This window comes from Blennius ocellaris (assembly GCF_963422515.1).
Source record: "Blennius ocellaris genome assembly, chromosome: 7".
In the NCBI taxonomy this organism is placed as follows: Eukaryota; Metazoa; Chordata; class Actinopteri; order Blenniiformes; family Blenniidae; genus Blennius; species Blennius ocellaris.
This window is the reverse complement of record NC_137656.1, coordinates 11785244-11804893: the sequence shown is the minus strand read 5'-3', so window position 1 is coordinate 11804893 and position 19650 is coordinate 11785244. Positions and strand designations below refer to the sequence as shown.

The following is a 19650-nucleotide window of genomic DNA, read 5'->3' as shown; positions in this document are numbered from 1 at the left end:
GATTCAGCTTTTTGATTGTTCACCGTGTTGTGTCTGCCATGTTTGCTCAGCAAGTGGAGCTGCACTAAATTAGCATTAATGAATGTTACGGCCTCTCATCAGTTTGACGGGTCTATTCTTTAGATCAGTTTTAATTGTAATTAAACCCTGATTAACGAGCTGGGGAGAGGTTTCATTCTCTTTTCAAGAATATAGTATAATATGTTGTGATGGCAGTTGTGGGATTGTCATTTATTTTGTTAATGAGGCGCCTGCCATATGTCTAAACAAATTTAACTTGTCACTGTAGTCAATGTTTGGAGGCCTTGATTAAGCTGGGCCTCTAATCCTGCTTTGGTCCACTGTGAGAACAATATCATGGGTCATCTTTTTTGGGGGTAAATACAGCTGTAGTTTGAGGGTTTAAAACATTGATCAAGCCACCGACTCACCTGACCGAGGCCTTCAAAATGGCCAACAAAGGACACATTTTTAATCTTGTTGCCTCACAGGCTTCAATAAGCAGACTTTAGGAGAAAGTTCAACTGATACTTTGTGATTATAGAGTATTTTCTTAAAATGAGGGTCACAGTTTTTGGTTGACTTTTAATTCATATGAATAGCAATTGGAAAAAAATCAGAATCTAAAGTTTGAAGATGATCGTCTTGGGCTCGTTGAAGTTCAGAAATGAGACGTCCTCATTTGGGGAATTTCAATCAAATGAGTGAATTAGATAGCAAGGAAAAACAAGATTATGCTCGACCATCCTAATAGTGGAGTAGTGGCTCTCTCGAGGTTAGAGAAATACACTTGGGATTGGAGGTTAACAAATTCAAACCCCACTGCTGACAGGTTGCCAGTGTGGCTTCCTGAGCAAGACCTTTGACCTCCAACATCTCCCCAGGCACAATACCATGGTAGCCCACTGCTACCATGTAGTATTTCCAATTAAGGTTAACTATGATTAGCATGGGTTAAATACAGAGAAGTAATTTCCCCAGTGGGATCAATAAGATATGCTTCCTTCTTTTCTTCTGTGGTTTGTGGAGACATTCAAAAATATGTTTGAAACATCAAGCTTGAAAAAATGTCTTTTGCTACTTTCAGTTTTACATCTGTTTAAAGAATTTTGATTGGAAAAAAATATCTGCCAGGTCTCAAATGAATGAAAACAGTGTGTCAATTGTAATACGAATCTTGTTTTGTTTATCTTATTTCAACTTACAGATCGAACATTCTGCAGCATAAATATGAGGAACAAAGAGACTTGGGAAAAATCCTGCAAAAGGTTTAATTTACCTGATGTCAATATCATGTCATGAAACTAAAATGCAATGAATAAAATGAAAGGAGAAAAGCAAGTCGAACAGCCAAACAAAATAAATCTGCAACAAAGCTCCAAAAACTGTGTTGCAGACAGGCTGTGGCACCTAGTGATTAACACTTGTTTCCCCCTAAAGCCTGAATGTGATTGAAAGCAGGTGAATGGAAACGCAGCTATTACAGCAATGAAAGTCACTTTGCGGCTTACACTTGACCCAGCTCGAGAATCTTGTGTAGAAAAACACTCTGAACAACAACTTTGATTGTTATATCTTCTTTCAGGCCCCCGTGTTTGTATCCACACTACTGCCTCACTTCAGTCTGATCTTTTTTCAGTCGGTGCGGCTTTGCAGTGTTTTGTTTCATAAAACTTGGTGGAATACTCATATGATGGTGTAAATTCTTAAAGGCAAAATTCCCCAACACTGTCTTATTAATGATCCTTCTGTGGTGCTAATGTATCACCGATCAGTCTAAATAGTTCGCTGGAATTTTCTCATTTTGACTTTTTCCTGCATATTTGATGAAGCTTTCCTGAAGCTGAAGTGTTGTAATATTATTTCACTTTTAAAAAAAAGAAATCAAGTTCTCCCTGTCTCTGTTGTCTCCTCAGCATTGACTGGAGACAGACTTGAAGCGAGGTATTTTTGGCAATGTTTATCAGCATTTTCTGATCAGAGACAAAAAAAAAAACATTGTACGAAAGACCAAAGGACTTTTTGACCCCGTGCTCATGATTTCACTTTTTTTTTCTGAATCATGGACATCCTCAAAGAGTCTTTGTGTTGGCATCAAGTATCTGAACTCCAGCATGCCGTTTCTTCCTTGACAATCAAAGGGGAGACTAACATGCAGTTGCTGCTTTTTACCTTTATTGGATTCACTTGTTCTCAGCAGATTCCATCTTCCTTTCTGTAACTCAAGACACATTGTTGGTCGGTCCATTCAAGCACACATGTCCAGTTCTCAGATTCAGATGGATTTTTTTCTCTTCTGGAACTCTGTCTTTTTGTGCATCTGTCTGGCCATTTGTTTTCTCAATATGTGATAAAGAAAAGCCGCATTCCACCACTTAGAGGAAGTGTGTTCCTTGAAGATTAGACCGAATGACAACCACAGCTGATCATAGCCTCATGCAGGACTTTTCCTCCAGAAAACAGAAACCTCAGGGCCGTGAGCTCAGAGAACAGTGTGAAAGATGTTGTTGCTGCTTTGGCAACAACGGATGACTCTCGCCTCAACATGTGTGTGAGTGTTTATACATAATTTCCCCTGGAAAGTGTCACGCTCGCGGGTGGGCGGGGGTTGGTTCTGGGTGGGTTGCGGCTAACCCCTCAAGGTCTCCTGGGTTCCTCTGCCTATGCTCTTTGTCGGTTTCTCAGACTTTCTCACTCTTGGCCCTCACTGATGGTTTGACGAGCACACAAGACTGGCAAAGAAGTGCTGGAGTGGCTATTAGCTGCTTGTCTTTCTAGTCCTCTGAGAACATGAAGGCCTCATTAGTCCGGTGAGCTAAGCTGTCCTCGAGTACTAAACTCCTCTTCACAGTCCAATTTTCTGTGCATTTGTGGTTCTGCACATGCACACACACTTTTTATTTCAAAGGAATCCCATTTTTAAATTGAGCAATAACATATTTAAAGCAAATCATTTGTCTGTTTTTGATTGAATTAAGCATCATAAGATGATGTCGACCATCTAACATATTTTGATTTGATTTGTGAATTATTGAATTATCCATATGATGAACTCTTTTATTATTATTGTTGTTGTTATTATCATTTAATGAAAGGTAATATAAATCAGAAAATATCAAACCAATCAACATTATTCAAATTGTATTTAAATTACTAATACCCAACAACATAAACAAAATTATTTCATAAATTCAAAGTTATTTACCTACTGTACTGGACAGTTGCAGTAAACAATCGTGTTTTTGAAGCCCTGAATTTAATGAGTTCACTGTTTCTGCAGACCTCAAATATTCTGGCAGCTTGTCAGACACAAAGCTCTTTCACCTCACTTAGCTTGTATCCTGGGAATACAGGTAAACATGCACTTTCAATTTGCTCCATGAATAAAAACATTCAACACATAAATAATGTTTAAGGAAATCGACAGACTGTCCATAGTGAAGATGGTTTGATTCAGACAGTATCATCTAACAGGATGAAAGGGACGATTGATCACCTGAGAGCAAAAATGTGTCTCCTTATGGGCGCCCAGCTTCACTTTTATCCCACCGTATAAAAAAGACATGTCGTTCTACTGTGATCAAACCGCAAAATGAAGAGAGAAGAAAAGTCTCATCTCTGCTTCACAGTTTATTGTTTGGCTTGTGGCAAACCTTGTCCTTGATGCTTTTGCTTTTTTATGAGACAGTGTTAAGGTTTTATTTCATCATAATGAAAGTTTAACCTTTTTTTTTTTTTTTTTTTTTCATTCTACAATTGTCTTCAACCAATAAAAAAAAAAAAATCGTTGAGAATCGGACGATATGAACACTCGCAGCTTAATAACCTTTTGGCTTATGCCAATGAAATGAGATGATCAAGTTTACTCATGTTAAAATCCTTTAAGTTTAAGTAGAAACAAATCATTTCAGATGTAACAAAAAAAAAAGGCAGCTCAATGTGAGGGAGACTAAAGAGTCCAGACGCATGTGATCTCAGTTAACAAAGTTCACATGCTTGAATATTACAGATATCTAGAAATGTTAGTGACTAAAACCAAGACGTCCACTACAAGAAAGGGTTTAAAATATTTGTTATTGAGCAATTGAGATTTATATACATTCTTGACAAGCATACAAGGCTCAGTTTTATTATTATTCCCACGTTTTTTCACCCCACCTACAACGAGAGAAAAAAAAAAAAAAACAAGAAAAGAAAATAAGAAAAAAATACAATCGAAGTAATAAGTCTTAAGGAAAATGAAAAAAAAGAGTTGCCTCTATTTCCCGATCAGGGTCCATCCTTTAACACCTGTGCTGCTGTTGTGTGCTGGGGCACAAATGAATCTCCTCTGGCGTCATTGAAGTTTCCCGATTGTGACAATGGCGTCAAGGTTTTTGTCTGTCTGCGTTCTTTGCAGGTGAACGAAGAGACAGTGGAGAGGCTGGTGGTCCAGTACCCTCACATCGTGTTCAGCACGGTGATGCAGGACTGCAAGAGAACCCTGGAGAGAGCATATCAAATGGGCTGGAGCCCCAACACATCGAACGCTTCGTAGCTACTGCTGGATAAAACACACACACACACACACACACACACACACACACACACACACACACACACACACACACACACACACACACACACACACACACACACACACACACACACACACACACACACACACACACACACACACACACACACACACACACACACACACACACACACAGCTGCACAGAGGCCCCGTTTTCTATACAAACACAATAAACGCAGCTCAATCATGTTTTGCTTCTCATTTGCTGTTCAGTCATGCATGTAACAAATGGAAAAAAGACACAAAAAAAACCCCGAACTGGTCCATTAAAACTTTTATTTCAAACAAATCTCCCATTTTAGTACAGTATTTTATAATGAAGGGAGATGTCATGCACCTACCAGTTTAAAGTTATGCTCAAAAACTGAATTGTAGTCATTTTCATTGGCAATAAGTCCGATACCACTGAACAACATGGTGCATTTTCTCTGAGCAGAATCTTGAGACTTGTTTGACTTAGTGCGAAACAGCACGCTGAGTGTTTATTGCCATCTGTAAAGTGAAGCTAAGAGTTTTCAACTTTTACCTTTCAAGTCCTCTGCATAATCACGAGGTAAAGGAGAGAGTTAACTTTTCTTTCATCTGTATTGAAAATGTGCATCATTGAATCAAGGACTTTCAGCAATGGTTGGGCCAGAAATATTTTTGTTCAAATGAGATAAAAAAAACAACAAAAAACCCTTAACTGGACACTTGAAGGTGTTCACATCTTCCGAACTGAACTCAAGTGAGACACCGCACAAGCAGAGACTCAGAATCATCTCCAGAAGACAACTAAACAACTCACTTGAGGCATTTTGAGGAATTTGTGATGTTTATTCTCTCAGTTTGGATTGTTGTTTTCCTCTATGGGGTGTTTCAGTACAGTGTTAAAGGCATTTGTGAACGTGTATTAGTAGTGAGATTGTTGCAGAGGTGTCAACATGACGGACAGATCTCTCTGCACTGACTTAATATGCACAACATTTGTCAGAGAATTGCTTCGTGCCGGAAGCAGTCAAACCTCTGCCCAATGAATGGCAGGAAAATGGCATTAACTACATTTTGAAAAGTGCATGTTTACATTGAAATCCTGAGGTTTTTTTTTTCAGCTGGAGCACTTATGGGGAGCAGTAGAAATTAACATTCACATGACTTCAGATCAATGCTGCTTTGATTGCCATGCATAGATTTACTGTTGACTGAGCATCACCTTGAGTCATTGCAGAATGAAACAAAAGAGTGCTTGAAATAGAAGTTGCCTTTTCTCCCCCCCCAAAAAAACATCCAGGGTTAGTTTTTGAATATAACTGCAACCACTTTAATGGTTGGTAAGAGGACGCAGTAAGCCTTATGTGGTGAATAAATGCCATCCTGTTAGCAACCTGGAATCAACCCAGATTTTAATAAAGAAATATTTATCTTCTCTGAATTTATCTGAAAACCATATTCCAGTTATTTGCTCTGCTATATACATCTATATAAGTACATACTGTGTGGGATTTTCTTAGCCTAATATTGTTTTTTTAAGCATATACTTGTAACATTAGCTATGTAGCAACGCCATGAGCAGTTTATCTTTCTTAGTGGTGTAGGATGTAAAGTAAAAAAAAAATTAAAAAAAAGGCTCAGGCCTGAATCCAGGGTGAGTAGAAGTCGGTGGGTCAAAGCTTGTTCATTTTTCATCTATTCTATAGAAATTCAGTAGTGTACCATTAAGAATGCAAATAACCAGGGTACTTTTCTATGGTGTGAACCAGCTCTGGACTCAGCCTCCACACCGTCACTCACATCTGAACAATAGCTTGCCGAGCTTAGAGTTTGTGTAGAACTGTAAACTTTCGACAGCATATAGAGATTTCAGACAATTAAGAACACATTCATTTTACCCTTGTCAGGATTTGTAGACTTTAAACCGATGAAGAGTTTCTTCCCCGGCCTGTTTCTGTTCAGTTTCTGTTCTTTTGTAATCCCCATATGCACTTTCTTCTCTGCTAGATGTTGACACACTTGATTCCTGATTTGTTAAGGCAACCGTAAATGACTGGATTTACATAAAGATGAATAAAACACTACTACTTCAAGCTTTTTTTTCTCTTTTCTTTCTGTATGTGTGGAATTGAGGCGTTAGTGGGATATTCACACTGACGTTGGGAATACTTTCCTTTCATTGTTCATCATGTGGAGAGTGTTCAAACTGTTTTTTTCTTGATGGAATTGTACACTTTTTTTTATATCAATTGTGTTTCAATACAGACACCACAATGCCTATAGGAGTAGATATGCTGGAATTTAAATCTGATGCCGATCGCTTGTATATTTTCTGGTACAAAAAAAGAATCCTACATGTTTTGGTTTTTTTCTTTGTTGTTAGAAATGTAATATTTTCCAATGATGTTTTTTTTTCTCTAGTGAACACTGAGGCAACAATCACCTGGCATTTTCATTGAGGTGCACTTTCAAGGTCATAGCTATTTACAATCACAAGACTTTCACATCTGAGACAAAGCGACGAGACATCAGCTCACTGCCCAGCGAGACAGCAAAGGACTCCCAACAGCTAAAAAGCTGTCACTCAATATGTCCCCGGTCTTTGACAATATTGTCCCTTTCAAGTGCCTGTTTTACTGTTCAGTGTGTTTGTGTTGTTTCATGTCTGGCGATCAAACACAGGAGATGGCATCAAGCGGGAAGCAAAGGTTGGTTCTTCCCAGATGTTTTCTTTGGGCTGTCAACACAGTTTGTGTCAGCAGGCAAATCGGCTCACTTGAATCGCGAGTAAAGCGTTGGTTTTTTAAAAAAAATGTTCATCAAAGCTTGGACGTTAGAGCCAATCAGGTTTTAAGGACTTGTTCTCCAACACAGAGGATGAGAATGTTCAGTCAGAAGATGAATGACTGAGAGTAAAACAAGCCCTCTTGTCTCAGAGCATTAAGTCGCCCGTTAGATTCGTGGGTTGGTGGATTTCTGTGGGGAGTTTGCAAGTTCTTTCTCTGCCTATGTGGGTTAATTGTTAACTGAATTTCCCTCAGGATCAATGTGGTTATGTGACTGTCTCTTTGTGTTTGCCCTCAAATTAATGAAGGGTCTGTGACTCTTAACTTTACGATTGCTGCTGTTGTGAGCTTCTAACTTTGAAGTTATTGTTTCATTCAGAAACACGTATTTATTTTAATTGTAGATCTGGATCATATGATACAGTATCTCAGGAATCTGTTTACTTACATAATCCAACATGTTTGCAATGATATGTTAACATCCCATTTCACTAGTTGCATACCAGCATAATGTCTACTTTAACCTCTGTACGTACCAAAGCACAAGAGTAAATCCTGATAATATGTCATTATGCTATTGTTTGTGTTGCTCATTATGATTCTTACTACTCATTGTGTTCAGTTTCACCTTGTGATTCCATTATAGCCTTCTCCAGATAGTTTTTGTCATAAATCATTGTGGATTGATGTCAATTAATTTTTCCTTCATTTTTTTTCACAGTATATTGTCGAGCACCTGTAACTGAAGAGCTTGTGAATTAGCATGCTGAACAACAAAAGTCTCTGACTGGAGTCAAATCGTAATGGATGAGAGAATGTTACAGATGAAGCTTCTTATTCTGCCAGATTGGGTAGCTGTTGTCGTGTTGGAGTTTTTTTTTTATGTTATTCTTACATTATTTCAAATAAAAATGCCTGTCAGTGGAATAAACCTCAGGGAAAAAGAGAGTCAGATATTGCCAGAAAAAAAGCTGCTCCTCAGTGAAAAGGTTTTCGGTGTTTCTTCAGCAGTGAGCCTCCTTCAGTGGCTTGTACCTCATTGGCACTGACAACCAGAGCCATTAATAATTTGGCTTGGTCTCCTCTGCATCTGTTACAAACCTTCTGATTTTCGAAGGACAAGGTTTTTTTTTTTCTAAAAATGTGTCTGCTGCAAATGAGCTGATCTTCCTGCACTCCCCGATTTCTCTCCTGGGTAAATTATGCAGCTTGCTGAATTTTACTGCCGCCAATTAGTGCCTTTAAAAATGTGAGTGTACGCCATCGATTCTCTTGCTGATTGAGGTGGATTCCATCAGTGGTTCACACTCCTCGGACTTCTGCAATATTCATCAAGGTGGAAGGACACGGTCGGCCGCCACTTGGATGAGAGGCTGCCCTCTGTAAAAGAAAAGAGAGTGCAGGGCATGGCAGAAAAAAACATAGAGAGCAGTAATTAAACTTGGTAAATATTCATGTGGTCATTACATTTTTAATGAGGTGCTGATAAGAATTGATGCTGGCCATACGGGGCATTTGTCATGTTGGACCTGCAAGGACGCTATTCCAAGTCTTCCTAAGAAATGAGTATTTTTGTAGAACTAATCATAGCTGACATTGAAGGATGTCCTCCACTGAATAGACAGAAGCTTGTTTGAATCTTCTCACAAGAGTTGATGCAATGCATGTATTCATGATGAAGGCTTTTTTAGAAGCATGGCCATCCGTCTTTGGTTTGGTGTGCAGTCAAAATCAAAGTATGTCAGTGTCTTATTAATGCATCAGAGCAAAAATGTGTATGTTTGGAATCTAGCAATGCATGCAATAACAATAATAGTGCCATTGATCAGGAATGACCACACTGGATTATTTTTTTACTGCGGTAACCTGTTGATACAACGATGCAGCACCTTCTTATGATCTCCAGCCCATGCCAGAAAAATCTGTAGTGCAAAGGAAGTTTAATTTCCATAGCTTCCCTCAAAAGTCGTGTTGTGAAATATTTCGCATAACCATGGTTTGGTGTCTTTGCCCAAGATACTTTCTTGGTGCTAAAAGGGTCTCCTCTTTCCAACTGAGGAGGATTTACCCTGTTCAAGCTTCCCTTCATCCGATTCATCCTACACTGAATCAACTTTATTCTGGCGCCTCCAAGCATTCCCCCTGCTTCACCCCTGCCCTCTCAAACCCGGAGTCTTCCTTTCTCCTGGAAATTATGTCAATCATTTGTCTGCATCTGCCCTGAGTGTTCCGACAGCTTCAATATTTATCAACATATAAAATAAAAATATTTCCTGTCCATCATATAGTGTTCTCACCCTACTCCCGGGGGGAACTCTGGAGGTATTTTGCTTGCCTACCTGTGGTCGTCTGTCTGCCTATTGACTTGTGTTGATTCTGCCATTGAGGAAGAGAAGTAGTGTTGAATAGTGTAGATGTTAATGGGTTGACTTTGTAACCGACACTGCCTTTGAGCTGAGGGAGTGAGCTCAGTGATGGTATTCATGACTCCAGAGGAGCCCGAGCAGCTCAGGCCCCAAGGAGACCCACAGAGAACACCAGAGGAGAGTGTTTGAATTACACTGGCCCGTTGACTTGTTTTAGATGGCTGAAGTCAGTTGAAGGAGGACAGATTTCCCTCCCAGTCACTGCATCTGGAAATCGAACTTGAACGTGATAGACCCAGGCACTCCTCAGTTTGCTGTATAAAGATTTATGAGTATGAATTCCCCAATAATGGTTTGCCTCTCACCACGGGCTACTACTAAACCAGCTTTCCTGTCCTATATCATACAGATTAAAAAAAGAAAAAAAAAGAAATGAGATTTGTTAATCCACCAAATTCTGACATCCTCCCCAATAGGCTCATCCCTGCTGCTGGGGGAAAATATCAACCAATGTGCACCTTGAAAAAAAAAAAGAAAAGTGAACACGTGCATCGACAGGGATAATGAAGTCAGCTTGAATCCCTCCATTGCATGGCTCAGTGTAGATGTTGTCTCTCTTGTCTTTCAAGCTCAAGTTAATTGCAGTGTTTAGGCAGAGCTCAGTCTAGCTTCTGAACGGCAAAGGTTAATTAGCAACAGAAGGATCTCCACACAAGATATGTTGACATTTACATTTCCTTCCTGGCTAAAACGAGAAAGAACCCCATTTGGTGGCGTTGGGATTGGGACAGGGGAGGAAAAATGATTCCTCTACAAACATCCTCATTTTTATGCAAGGCTTGGTGTTGATATGCAGATTTGGCAGTTGGATGACATTTAAAAGTAGTTAATTGTGCAAATCTTTGTTTTAGACTGGAAAGGTCGTGGATAGTGAGAGTCTTTCATCATGAACTAACCCCCCACTCCCTCCCAGCACAGCTGCAGAGAAAGAGGGAGGGGTGGAGGGGGGGGGGCCTGTTGGTTTCTCTGACCGCCTTATAGTCACCCATCGCTTTTCAAGGTGGTTCATGAATATTTATATACACAAACTGTTTAGAAAATGAAAATTAATATCCAGCCCGACGGGAGATGACTCTGCTATCTGTTTTCAACACAAAAAAATCCCAACATGTTCGTCCCCATTCAGGAAGAGAATGCTCCATTGTTTTCTTTCTCATATTTGTAAATGTCTGGATATCAAATCGAGCATGCATCTTCTTGATGAGGAACAATTTTGCTTTATTATGGTGCATTCTTTCTCCTATTACAGCCCAACTTTAAAATTCAGGAGGGTTTCCTCCATATGCCCCCCCCCCCCCCCCCCCCCCCCGTGTCTGTGTTATGCTGTGATCATTTAGCTGTTTGCAATTTTAGGAGTAAACTGGCACAGGAAGAGCAATCCCTCTCTCCAAAAACAATATGATAATAGTAAATAGATTTATTGCATGTAATACTTTGTCCATATTTTGAATATTACCCTGTAACAGGCAGCACTGGTGAGGAAGCACAATGAATTGAAGATACAGCAGGTGCACAGATTGGAAATTTTACACCTGGTTTCACCTGAATAGCACAAATGGATACGTAATTGCTCCATTTCATCACTTCCCTTCACTGGGTGACATTAAAAGGAGCTCTTTGAGAGAGCGGAATAAGGATGAATCTATCCAACAGGAGACTTGAGCAAAGCTTGAATCTGATCACGCAAATTTCTGTTTGTCTTGCATCTGAAAAAAAAAAAAATACTCCCTTTGATTTAACTACCATTAGTGCTCCATCAAGAATCCGCTAGTCATATTTGCTCGCCGAAATAACTGGATGCACATTTAATCAGCGGTTGATTTACCGACCGCTTTGTTTTCTCCTTGAAGCACGATCTCACATCCTCCCTTGGGCGGTTTTCATCAATTAAAACAGTTCAGCCCTGTTCTACAGCTACAGATGGCCAGCGTCAGACCTGACCAGCTCCCGGGCCAGCCAACTGCTCTGACATGTCAGACATGCTGGTATGAGTTGTCACTCCCCACTCCTCCAAAGTAACAAAGGTTGGGCCGACTCCCCTCTTGAGCACCGGACTCCCAGGGACGTGAGGCATGACGGAGCCTCAGTCTCAAGGCCAGTAGTGTACCCCAAGACCTCCTCCTCCTTTCATGGTACCCCCTTTTTTCTCTCCTCCTCTTACTGAAAGCAATGTCCATTTAATCCCTCAATTCCATCTCTCACCACCTAACCCTCCAATCAACACCCCGTCTGCTCCCCGCAGATCGGTCAAACACACATTCCACCACTGTATTTCCCTCCCTCAAATTCCCCTCCTCACTTTCCATCTTCAGGCCCCATGTGCTTATACTTTCTACTCTCCACCTCTTACTGCCTCAGCCCCTCACCACCTCAACCGTCGGCTCCCTCCACCCACCTCGGTTGCTTTCCAGGGGTGTGTATTTCACGCCCTGGTGGCTGGACAGGCACTGGGTGATTTCCCAAGGTGGGGGGCGAGAGGTTGGACAGGAACCGGTGGTGTGGAGTGATGTCAGAACGGGGTCTCAGATTTGTGTGGCTGTGTATGTGCAGTGTCACTGCATCTGTACGCGTCCGCAGATGTGGGAGTATATAGTTTGAACTCCCTTCAAAAGGCCAGCTGTACAAATGCCGTTCTGAATGAGGGAGGTGTTGAATTAACAAGCCATACGAGGCGCCCTATTCTCCTGTGTTGCTCCGCACACTGACCTGGCAATAATGAGGCAGAGACGCATTACAATGGTTCTTTATGGGTTATGTTCTGAACATTACTAGACCAAAGGGGCTAATGTGCTTTTGTGTGGAAAACCAGATGAAATGACAGTGCAGTAAGCCGGCTGAGTGTAATGAGAATATTGTGTTTTGAATAAAACAAAATAGGGTGATTTTACACTGGATGTGGGCAACATTCCCTGCTGTGCTCTTTAGACAGTGTTGGGGAGCTTTTTCAGTTTTGCATATTACTTCCTCATTAAAAAAAAAAAAAAAAAAACATTTAAAAAATGTATTTACCTCTGTTTACTTCAACTAGTTTGACTGAGCATGCTAGATTTCTTTTCAGAAACACCCTGATTCACCCACATTCATTCACACACATTTACACCTCAGGGGGCCAAGGTTTTTCCCCACTGTTGCACGCTGAGTGTTTCTACTTGACCAGCCGGGTGTTAATTGCCTGACTCGGAGTCACTTCCACAAAAGTTACTTGGGAATGTGCTGGCTTTCTCTTTTGGCTTTTTCTCTGCCCTCATGCTCCCAGCTGAGGGATTTGAAAAAAATACTGCTTGCAGTCAAAAAGCCTGATTCTTAGAGCTACCCTCATGATTGGAGCAGAAATAGGTAAACAGAGAAAAGTTCTTTTGAGTAAGTATTGAGTTTTCATGCTCTGAATGGCCGGCTCACCAAGCTCTATAGCAATATCGAGATGTTAACTGCAGACATGCAACTCTGTCACAGGCTGTCTTGGGGCTTAAGGCAGCAACATCGAGACCAGATAAATGGAATATCTCATCTATTCACCAAGAAAATATAGTTGCAATGATGACAAATAGTGGAAACTTTAAAACACAGCAGTATCTCAACTAAGGAGTGAACCAATTGGGGTACAGCGATGACAGGCGAAGTGAATATTCATTATATGCTCGTCATAATTCTGCCCTGGTGTGTGACACACTAAGTGGCAGTGAATATTTCATCCTCAGAGTTGATCTGTTGGAATCAGTGAAATGTTTTCTGTGTGAGGATTTCAATGAGTTTGACAGGACTCTGACAGGATCAGAGCAACTCCAGTGGTCCTGGTTGTCCTACTGCCATTGATGTATTTGGAGAGTGAAGGTGGGCCCAGTTGGTACAATCTAACTGATGAAAGGCTGTAGAACTTGATACCGGTTCTCATCTAAAATTATTATAATTTTTTATTTTTTTGTATATTCATGCATACGTAGTGTGAGCAGACATGAGAGTACTGCCAACCATGAAATGCAAACTAAACCCTGGCACAGTGGACAGATTCCAAGCAGCTACCCAAACAAGAGCCTCAGAGGTCTTCAAGCGTTGTACAGAGCTGTCACAAAATCATTACTGGGCCATTACAATATAAATGCGGTCATAAAAGCAGTAGATAATTAGAGAGCTGGATGGGACACCACTCTAATTACACCCAAATGTACTCAGGTATGAGCTTGGTCCCCACACCACCACCCAACCACTTAGCTTCCACTGTCAAATGTGCAGAGGACATCAAAGGAAGACAAGTGCCGGCCAGTGACTTTAACAAGCTCATTGTATTGGGTTTCTATTTTATCTTATGTTAACAGACTGTATTGGTGTAATGAACTAATTGTTTGCTTGTCAGCGCCGAGGTGGCATTCATCTACGTGTCGTCCAGACATGTCTCTAAAACAATGTATTGTTGCCATTGTAACCAGATATGACTTCATCGAAACAAGGCAGGATTCCTATCTCCAAGATAAACACATTAAACAATACATTGGCACAAGCAGCAGTGCCAAACTCGTGTGAGCTTGACTGTACGTCTGAGTCTGGGCATACGTGATCAACTCCTACAAGTCTCGTCCACGTCCACCATTGTAACGCAATAAAAATAAAACTGTGATTGTAACCACTGAAAATGTAAAAATGATGAAATGCTACCAACTTATCCCCAAAGCGATTTTCAGACATTTTTAGCAAGAGATTAAAAAAGTTTTTTTTTTAGTTTAGTTTTTTTTTTTTTTTTATATATATATATTTTAAAATGTATGGACTTGTACGTATGTGCCCTTCTGTTTAGGTCAGCCAAGTGTCAAATTAGCTGCATGGATTCCAAAACCTGTTTCCAGTTATGAGTGATACTTTATTTGATGAACAATTACATGAGTGAGCAAAGTAGGTTAATTATGTTTTCTTATGGGAACTGTTCAAAACTGTAATTATTATGTCATTATAATTGTATTATGAATTAAAACAAAAGAAATCTAAACGCCCTTTCATTAGCTTGATGCGAAGAGAAGACTAACTGCAGACAGAAATTGCGAGCAGCTTTTTTAAACAATGAAGTTTGTGATGTGTTATGTTTTTCTTTCTTCTTTTTGCAAGAGGTGTCACGATTGAATTGTTTAATCATCTCTAAAATTCCTAATGTTCAACTCACAACCTGGAGTCTGAAATGCTTTACTTCAACTCAAACAAATCTCAATGAATTAGTAATAAGGGCAATAAAACCATAAATCAAACAAAAGACATGTCTCTCCCCAACCTGTCTCAGTCGACAAAGATAAGACGATAAGATGCTCCACTTTGGGTCACGACAAGTTAAAGATGAAATAAGAGCCGAGGCAACAGTCATTGAGGCTTCATCCGTATCTGATTGGCCTGAAGGTCTTGTTTTGGAGACAAGTTAATGTTTCACAGGAATGTTTATTCTTTTCATCTTTAAACAACACTTTTTTCATTAAAAAAAAAAAGTGGATGAACTTTTCATACTGTTATATTTTCTTCTTTCTGTCCTTGCATATCTGTATTTCTAGCATTGGTGTTTGAATTTCTTTCTTTCTCCAGCCTGTATATTCAAAGGGAAACACAGGTGTGGTCTGTTAAGACTGTGTCATGCAGATGATCACAATTTTCTTCCTGTAACTGGGAGGATCCGGGTCAGTTGTGGTCACAATGGCTGCTTGTTTGAATGGGAAATAATTTGCTATTCACTTGAGGAGCTCAGCTGACTGAAAGTGGCCTCTCCCTGTCAGGCAGGGAGGAGTGATGTGGAAACTATAATGAGCAATCCTCCTGACCTTATTATTTCGATTAACTTAACAAAAAAACTCCCTCGTGAATGTCTGCCGGGTAAATAGAATGAAATATGTAACCTGTTTGTAGGAAATGAGCCAGGAAGAGGCTGTTTATATCTGTGTGGACATATGTGTCTTTGGATAAGAATGAGATATTATCTCTATCCAGTTTCCCATCTTTGGTTTGGCTGTTTGCATTTTTCAATCTTCAGCCCGCCTTATTTCTCCCACTTCTAATACGCTGACTGTGACAATCAACTGTATGTTACTCATTTAGTATTTAGTCCCAGACCATGAAATTTACCTTTCTTATAAGACAAAACCATTCTATTTGCTCCCTCTGTAAGCATAATGTTTCACCACACAGGTATTTAGGTTTTACTGGAAAAGCACTAATAACACTATGCTGCTATAATCACTCTGAGTCACTGTGAAATAATTCCCCAGGCTAATTGAAACACTGTTGCTCCTCCACAGAAACAAAGACTCCTTTTAAATATGTTTAATCCACCATAAGCTTTTTTTCTCTAAATGCCAACATGTTGTGCTAAGAGAACAAAACTTGCCAGCACATGGAATTAAGAAAGAAGAAAAGTAATTGGAGTAAATCTTTGACTGTCCTACAATCAGTCAATTCTGCTGAAGTAAAATTTAAGCATTTCTTTTTCTAAGCTTTTCTCTTTTAAGATTAGGGATGGTTGTACACAGTGGAACAGCTGATTAGCATGAAATAATAACTGGGTAAGTAAGTTCTCTGGAGTTCTAAGAACCCATAAATGTGATGTTCCTATATGATGCATTTAAAAAAAAAAATTGCTCCAGATCTTTGCTTTGCAAAGTGGTGCATGTTGACAAGCATACAGGTGGCTTTAGGTAGAATCACAGCTTCAATTTGTAATATTAATTAATTGCTATTGACTGAAGGTGGTTGAGACACGCTGCCCCCAGGTGAGATTTCACCGGTAAATGTGGAAATTTGAACTCTTGACCCCAAAAAATCAAAGCCCGCATTACAAAAATATCCTGTTTGTAAGATTAATTGCTGGCAGTTCTGTCTTCTCAAACACTGTCTGGCCTGTGAACACACAAACCGGCTCCGGCGGCAGACTCGCACACCTTGTGGAAGGACTCCATTCATCAGCCTGTCAGTTCAATAACATCAATAGCCCCATGGCCAGTGGTTAATCCAGCTACTTAGAGGTCCACGGAGCCACACCTCTTCTCTGATCACAGCAGATGTGTCCAATTCTCAGCCACCCCGGTGCGTTTACTCACTCGATTCTAATCACAGTCTCTCAGTTTGCAACCAGACACTTGAATAAACCTGATGGCACCGACCAGGAGAGATAATTAGGCTGAGAGACTTTGTGATAAAGGTAGTGATTGCAGCATCGTACCAGCATCCTCACGTAGCCTCTGGTGCCTTTAAGCCTTTAAGGGTGGTGTTACAGTGCATAAGAACAAGGAAAGGAACAAGAAAACAGACACACGCACACGCACACGCACACGCACACACACGCACACACGCCCCGTGATCTCGAAGGCTGCTTCACAGTCTAATATTCTGGTTCTTTCTGGTTGTCTTCCTCTCTGTTTTACTCCCTGTAGATCTCCCCTGCTCTGATCCTAGATCAGCAAGCTTTAACACTGAGGATTGTCCCAAGTGTCTTCGTCTCAGTGGGTCTCTTTGTGGAGGAGGATTTTCTTACACAAGATCTGCACCCTTAAATGCATCTGTCAGTTCCTCTTGATTCCATTGATTTTGCGGAGTCTGAAAGCTTAAAGCTTTCTATTTGAACCTGCCTCTTTTTCTTATCTGTAGTTGTTCAAAAAGAAAGACTGCAAAAGTGTTTATTTCTGCATGTATGTGTGTTTGCCATGGCTGATTTATTCACAAGTTTGAGGAGTGACCCTCGTGTGTACAAGTGTGAAAGACATGGGGTTGCGGCCTTGGCTGGCCTCATCTGCGGCCTTTGTCCCTCCCTGCCACAAAGCACCTCTCTCTGGTTCTAACCTCTCTCCCTCTGACTGGCCCCACGTCACCTTCATCCCTCTTCTATCACTGCATCAGATCCACAAGGTAATACACACAACATCCAGCCTGACCTCGTGCAACACAGAGCTCAGAGGAGAGAGCACCACACTCTGTCCGATATGACAGGAATCTCTTTTTCTCTCTTTTCCTTCACTTTACAAGGCAGAGTGATGTAGAGAGAAGTGTATTGACTTTGAAGGCTGGCTACAGAAACATCACAGGCTTTGTGCTCAAAGCTGTCCGAGGTAAAAAGCAGATCAATACTTTTCATATTCCGCTGCGGTGGAGTGCTATCGACCAGGGCCTTTGCGCAGCCACGCCGCCTCGCAACCAGCATGGCGCGTCATTCCAAAACATGCAATTTTAATCAGAGAAAGACACTCTGCATGTCTGACAAGGCTCCTCTACACTCCTTCCACTGCACTCCTTCCAACAGATTCCTTTTTTCTTGCCCTTGTTTCCGCTCCTCCCCTCTTGGTTTTTTTTCTTCAAGGATTGATGGATCAGAAAAGTGGTTCCCTCCACGGGATAAGAGTCTAAAGAGAAGCCTGTCAGAACCAAAGTGACACCGAGGGATAGAGACATCCATCGGAGCGCATGTGTCGTTACAAGACAGGGTGACACTTAAGAGGCTCTTTGACAGTGTAAGTAGTCGAGCCAGGGCTCAAAGTGTTCCTTGCTGGTGGCAAAAGGAGGCATCCCTTCAGTTTAACAGTCAAGCTTTTCTGCCTTGTCTTCTTTATGTGACCTTACGTATGTTTTATTTTCTCCGTTGTTTCAAATTTATTCGAGATAAGCTTGTTCAGATTGTGATTATACACAAATTTGCGCACACAGATTGCAGGCAATTTTCGAATCCTTCTTTGTTGCCCTTCACAATGTAATCCAGAATCAGCTGGAGACATTATGTGTTGATGACAAGCCCGGGGCCCAATCGCATTCATTCCACTTAATGTGAACTCACCTATCCTGCTGTTACTGTCCGGGACCCCTACTGTTATCCTGATATCGCTCCTGTATCTGCTGTGCGTGTCTTAACCTGTGGAAGACTCGGCACTGTCATTGGCGAGCGATAGCAGGTCATGATCATCATCATGCTCATCACAGCCCCAGGCACCGCCACTGCTCCGGCTATCATCATGTTCATCTGTGCCATTGCCATCATCCTATAGAGCAAACAGTAGGGATCATTGGCTGAATGTGGGCTTGAAATGTGAAAATGGAAGGTTCTCTCTGCAGGTGACTGTAACCTGTGAGGTTTGGTTTCTGACTCTGCAAGAAAAACACGGCGTAATTTATTTCTTTTCAGAACAAGCACACTTGTGACTGATGAAAGCGAGAGCAGAAACTGTTTGTTTTGTTGGGTTTTGTGGATGAACAAGAATAATGTTTTGTTATAATCAAAAGGATATATACATTTATATTTTGTCTGACACAAATACAGATGTTGCTTTGGGCTGCAAGGATTTATATATAGTTTGACTGCAATTTGTCTTCATGAGAAAATGGTCACTTTGTCAGATAAAAGAAGTCCTAACTTTTTGCAGCGACTTTACCTGCCTAATGGCAGACTTCTTGTGCATTGACCACTCAGTGACTGATCAATGTTAGTTTGCTGTCCCACACTCCTTGGGGACCAGCTACCAGGCATGGGAATCTTAAGAAGCTCCAACGTCTGAATCTGGGTTTAAGGCATCGATTGTTGTTCGGTTGGAAAACTTAAAAAAAAAAAAAAAAACTGGATAAACAGAACGCGTGGACTTTGACATCTTGTGGAAAACAATGTTTTGAACCACTGTTAGACATAAATATACTGTGGAGGTTCCCACATAACAGCAGGAGAACATTTTTAAAGTTGGTCCTTCAGTCAGTAGTCCCAGATGATGGTTGCCACCAACTGTGGAAAGGAACCATGACATGAAACATTCACTTTCATATTCACTGGTGACAGTATGTTTATCAGGTCTCTTAAATTGCAGTCTAATATTCTGGGCTCTCCTTTGACAGTATGGCTATCATGAAGATTCTATCAAATGTGGCCTTGTTCATTATTTTTCATCCTTTATTACAA

The 19650-nt window shown here is 40.7% G+C and overlaps 1 protein-coding gene across 1 annotated transcript in view; it reads left to right on the top strand.

Moving 5' to 3' along the window:
* fbxl17 (F-box and leucine-rich repeat protein 17) overlaps nucleotides 1–4537 on the top strand; it is a gene marked incomplete at its 3' end in the record, with an annotated part of 219635 nt that extends 215098 nt beyond the window's left edge. Inside the window, exon 11 of the mRNA XM_080499685.1 lies at nucleotides 4400–4537. Within this exon, the coding sequence (XP_080355811.1) occupies nucleotides 4400–4537 (138 nt within the window). The remainder of the gene's footprint in view (nucleotides 1–4399) is intronic.
* Nucleotides 4538–19650: the final 15113 nt, after the last annotated feature.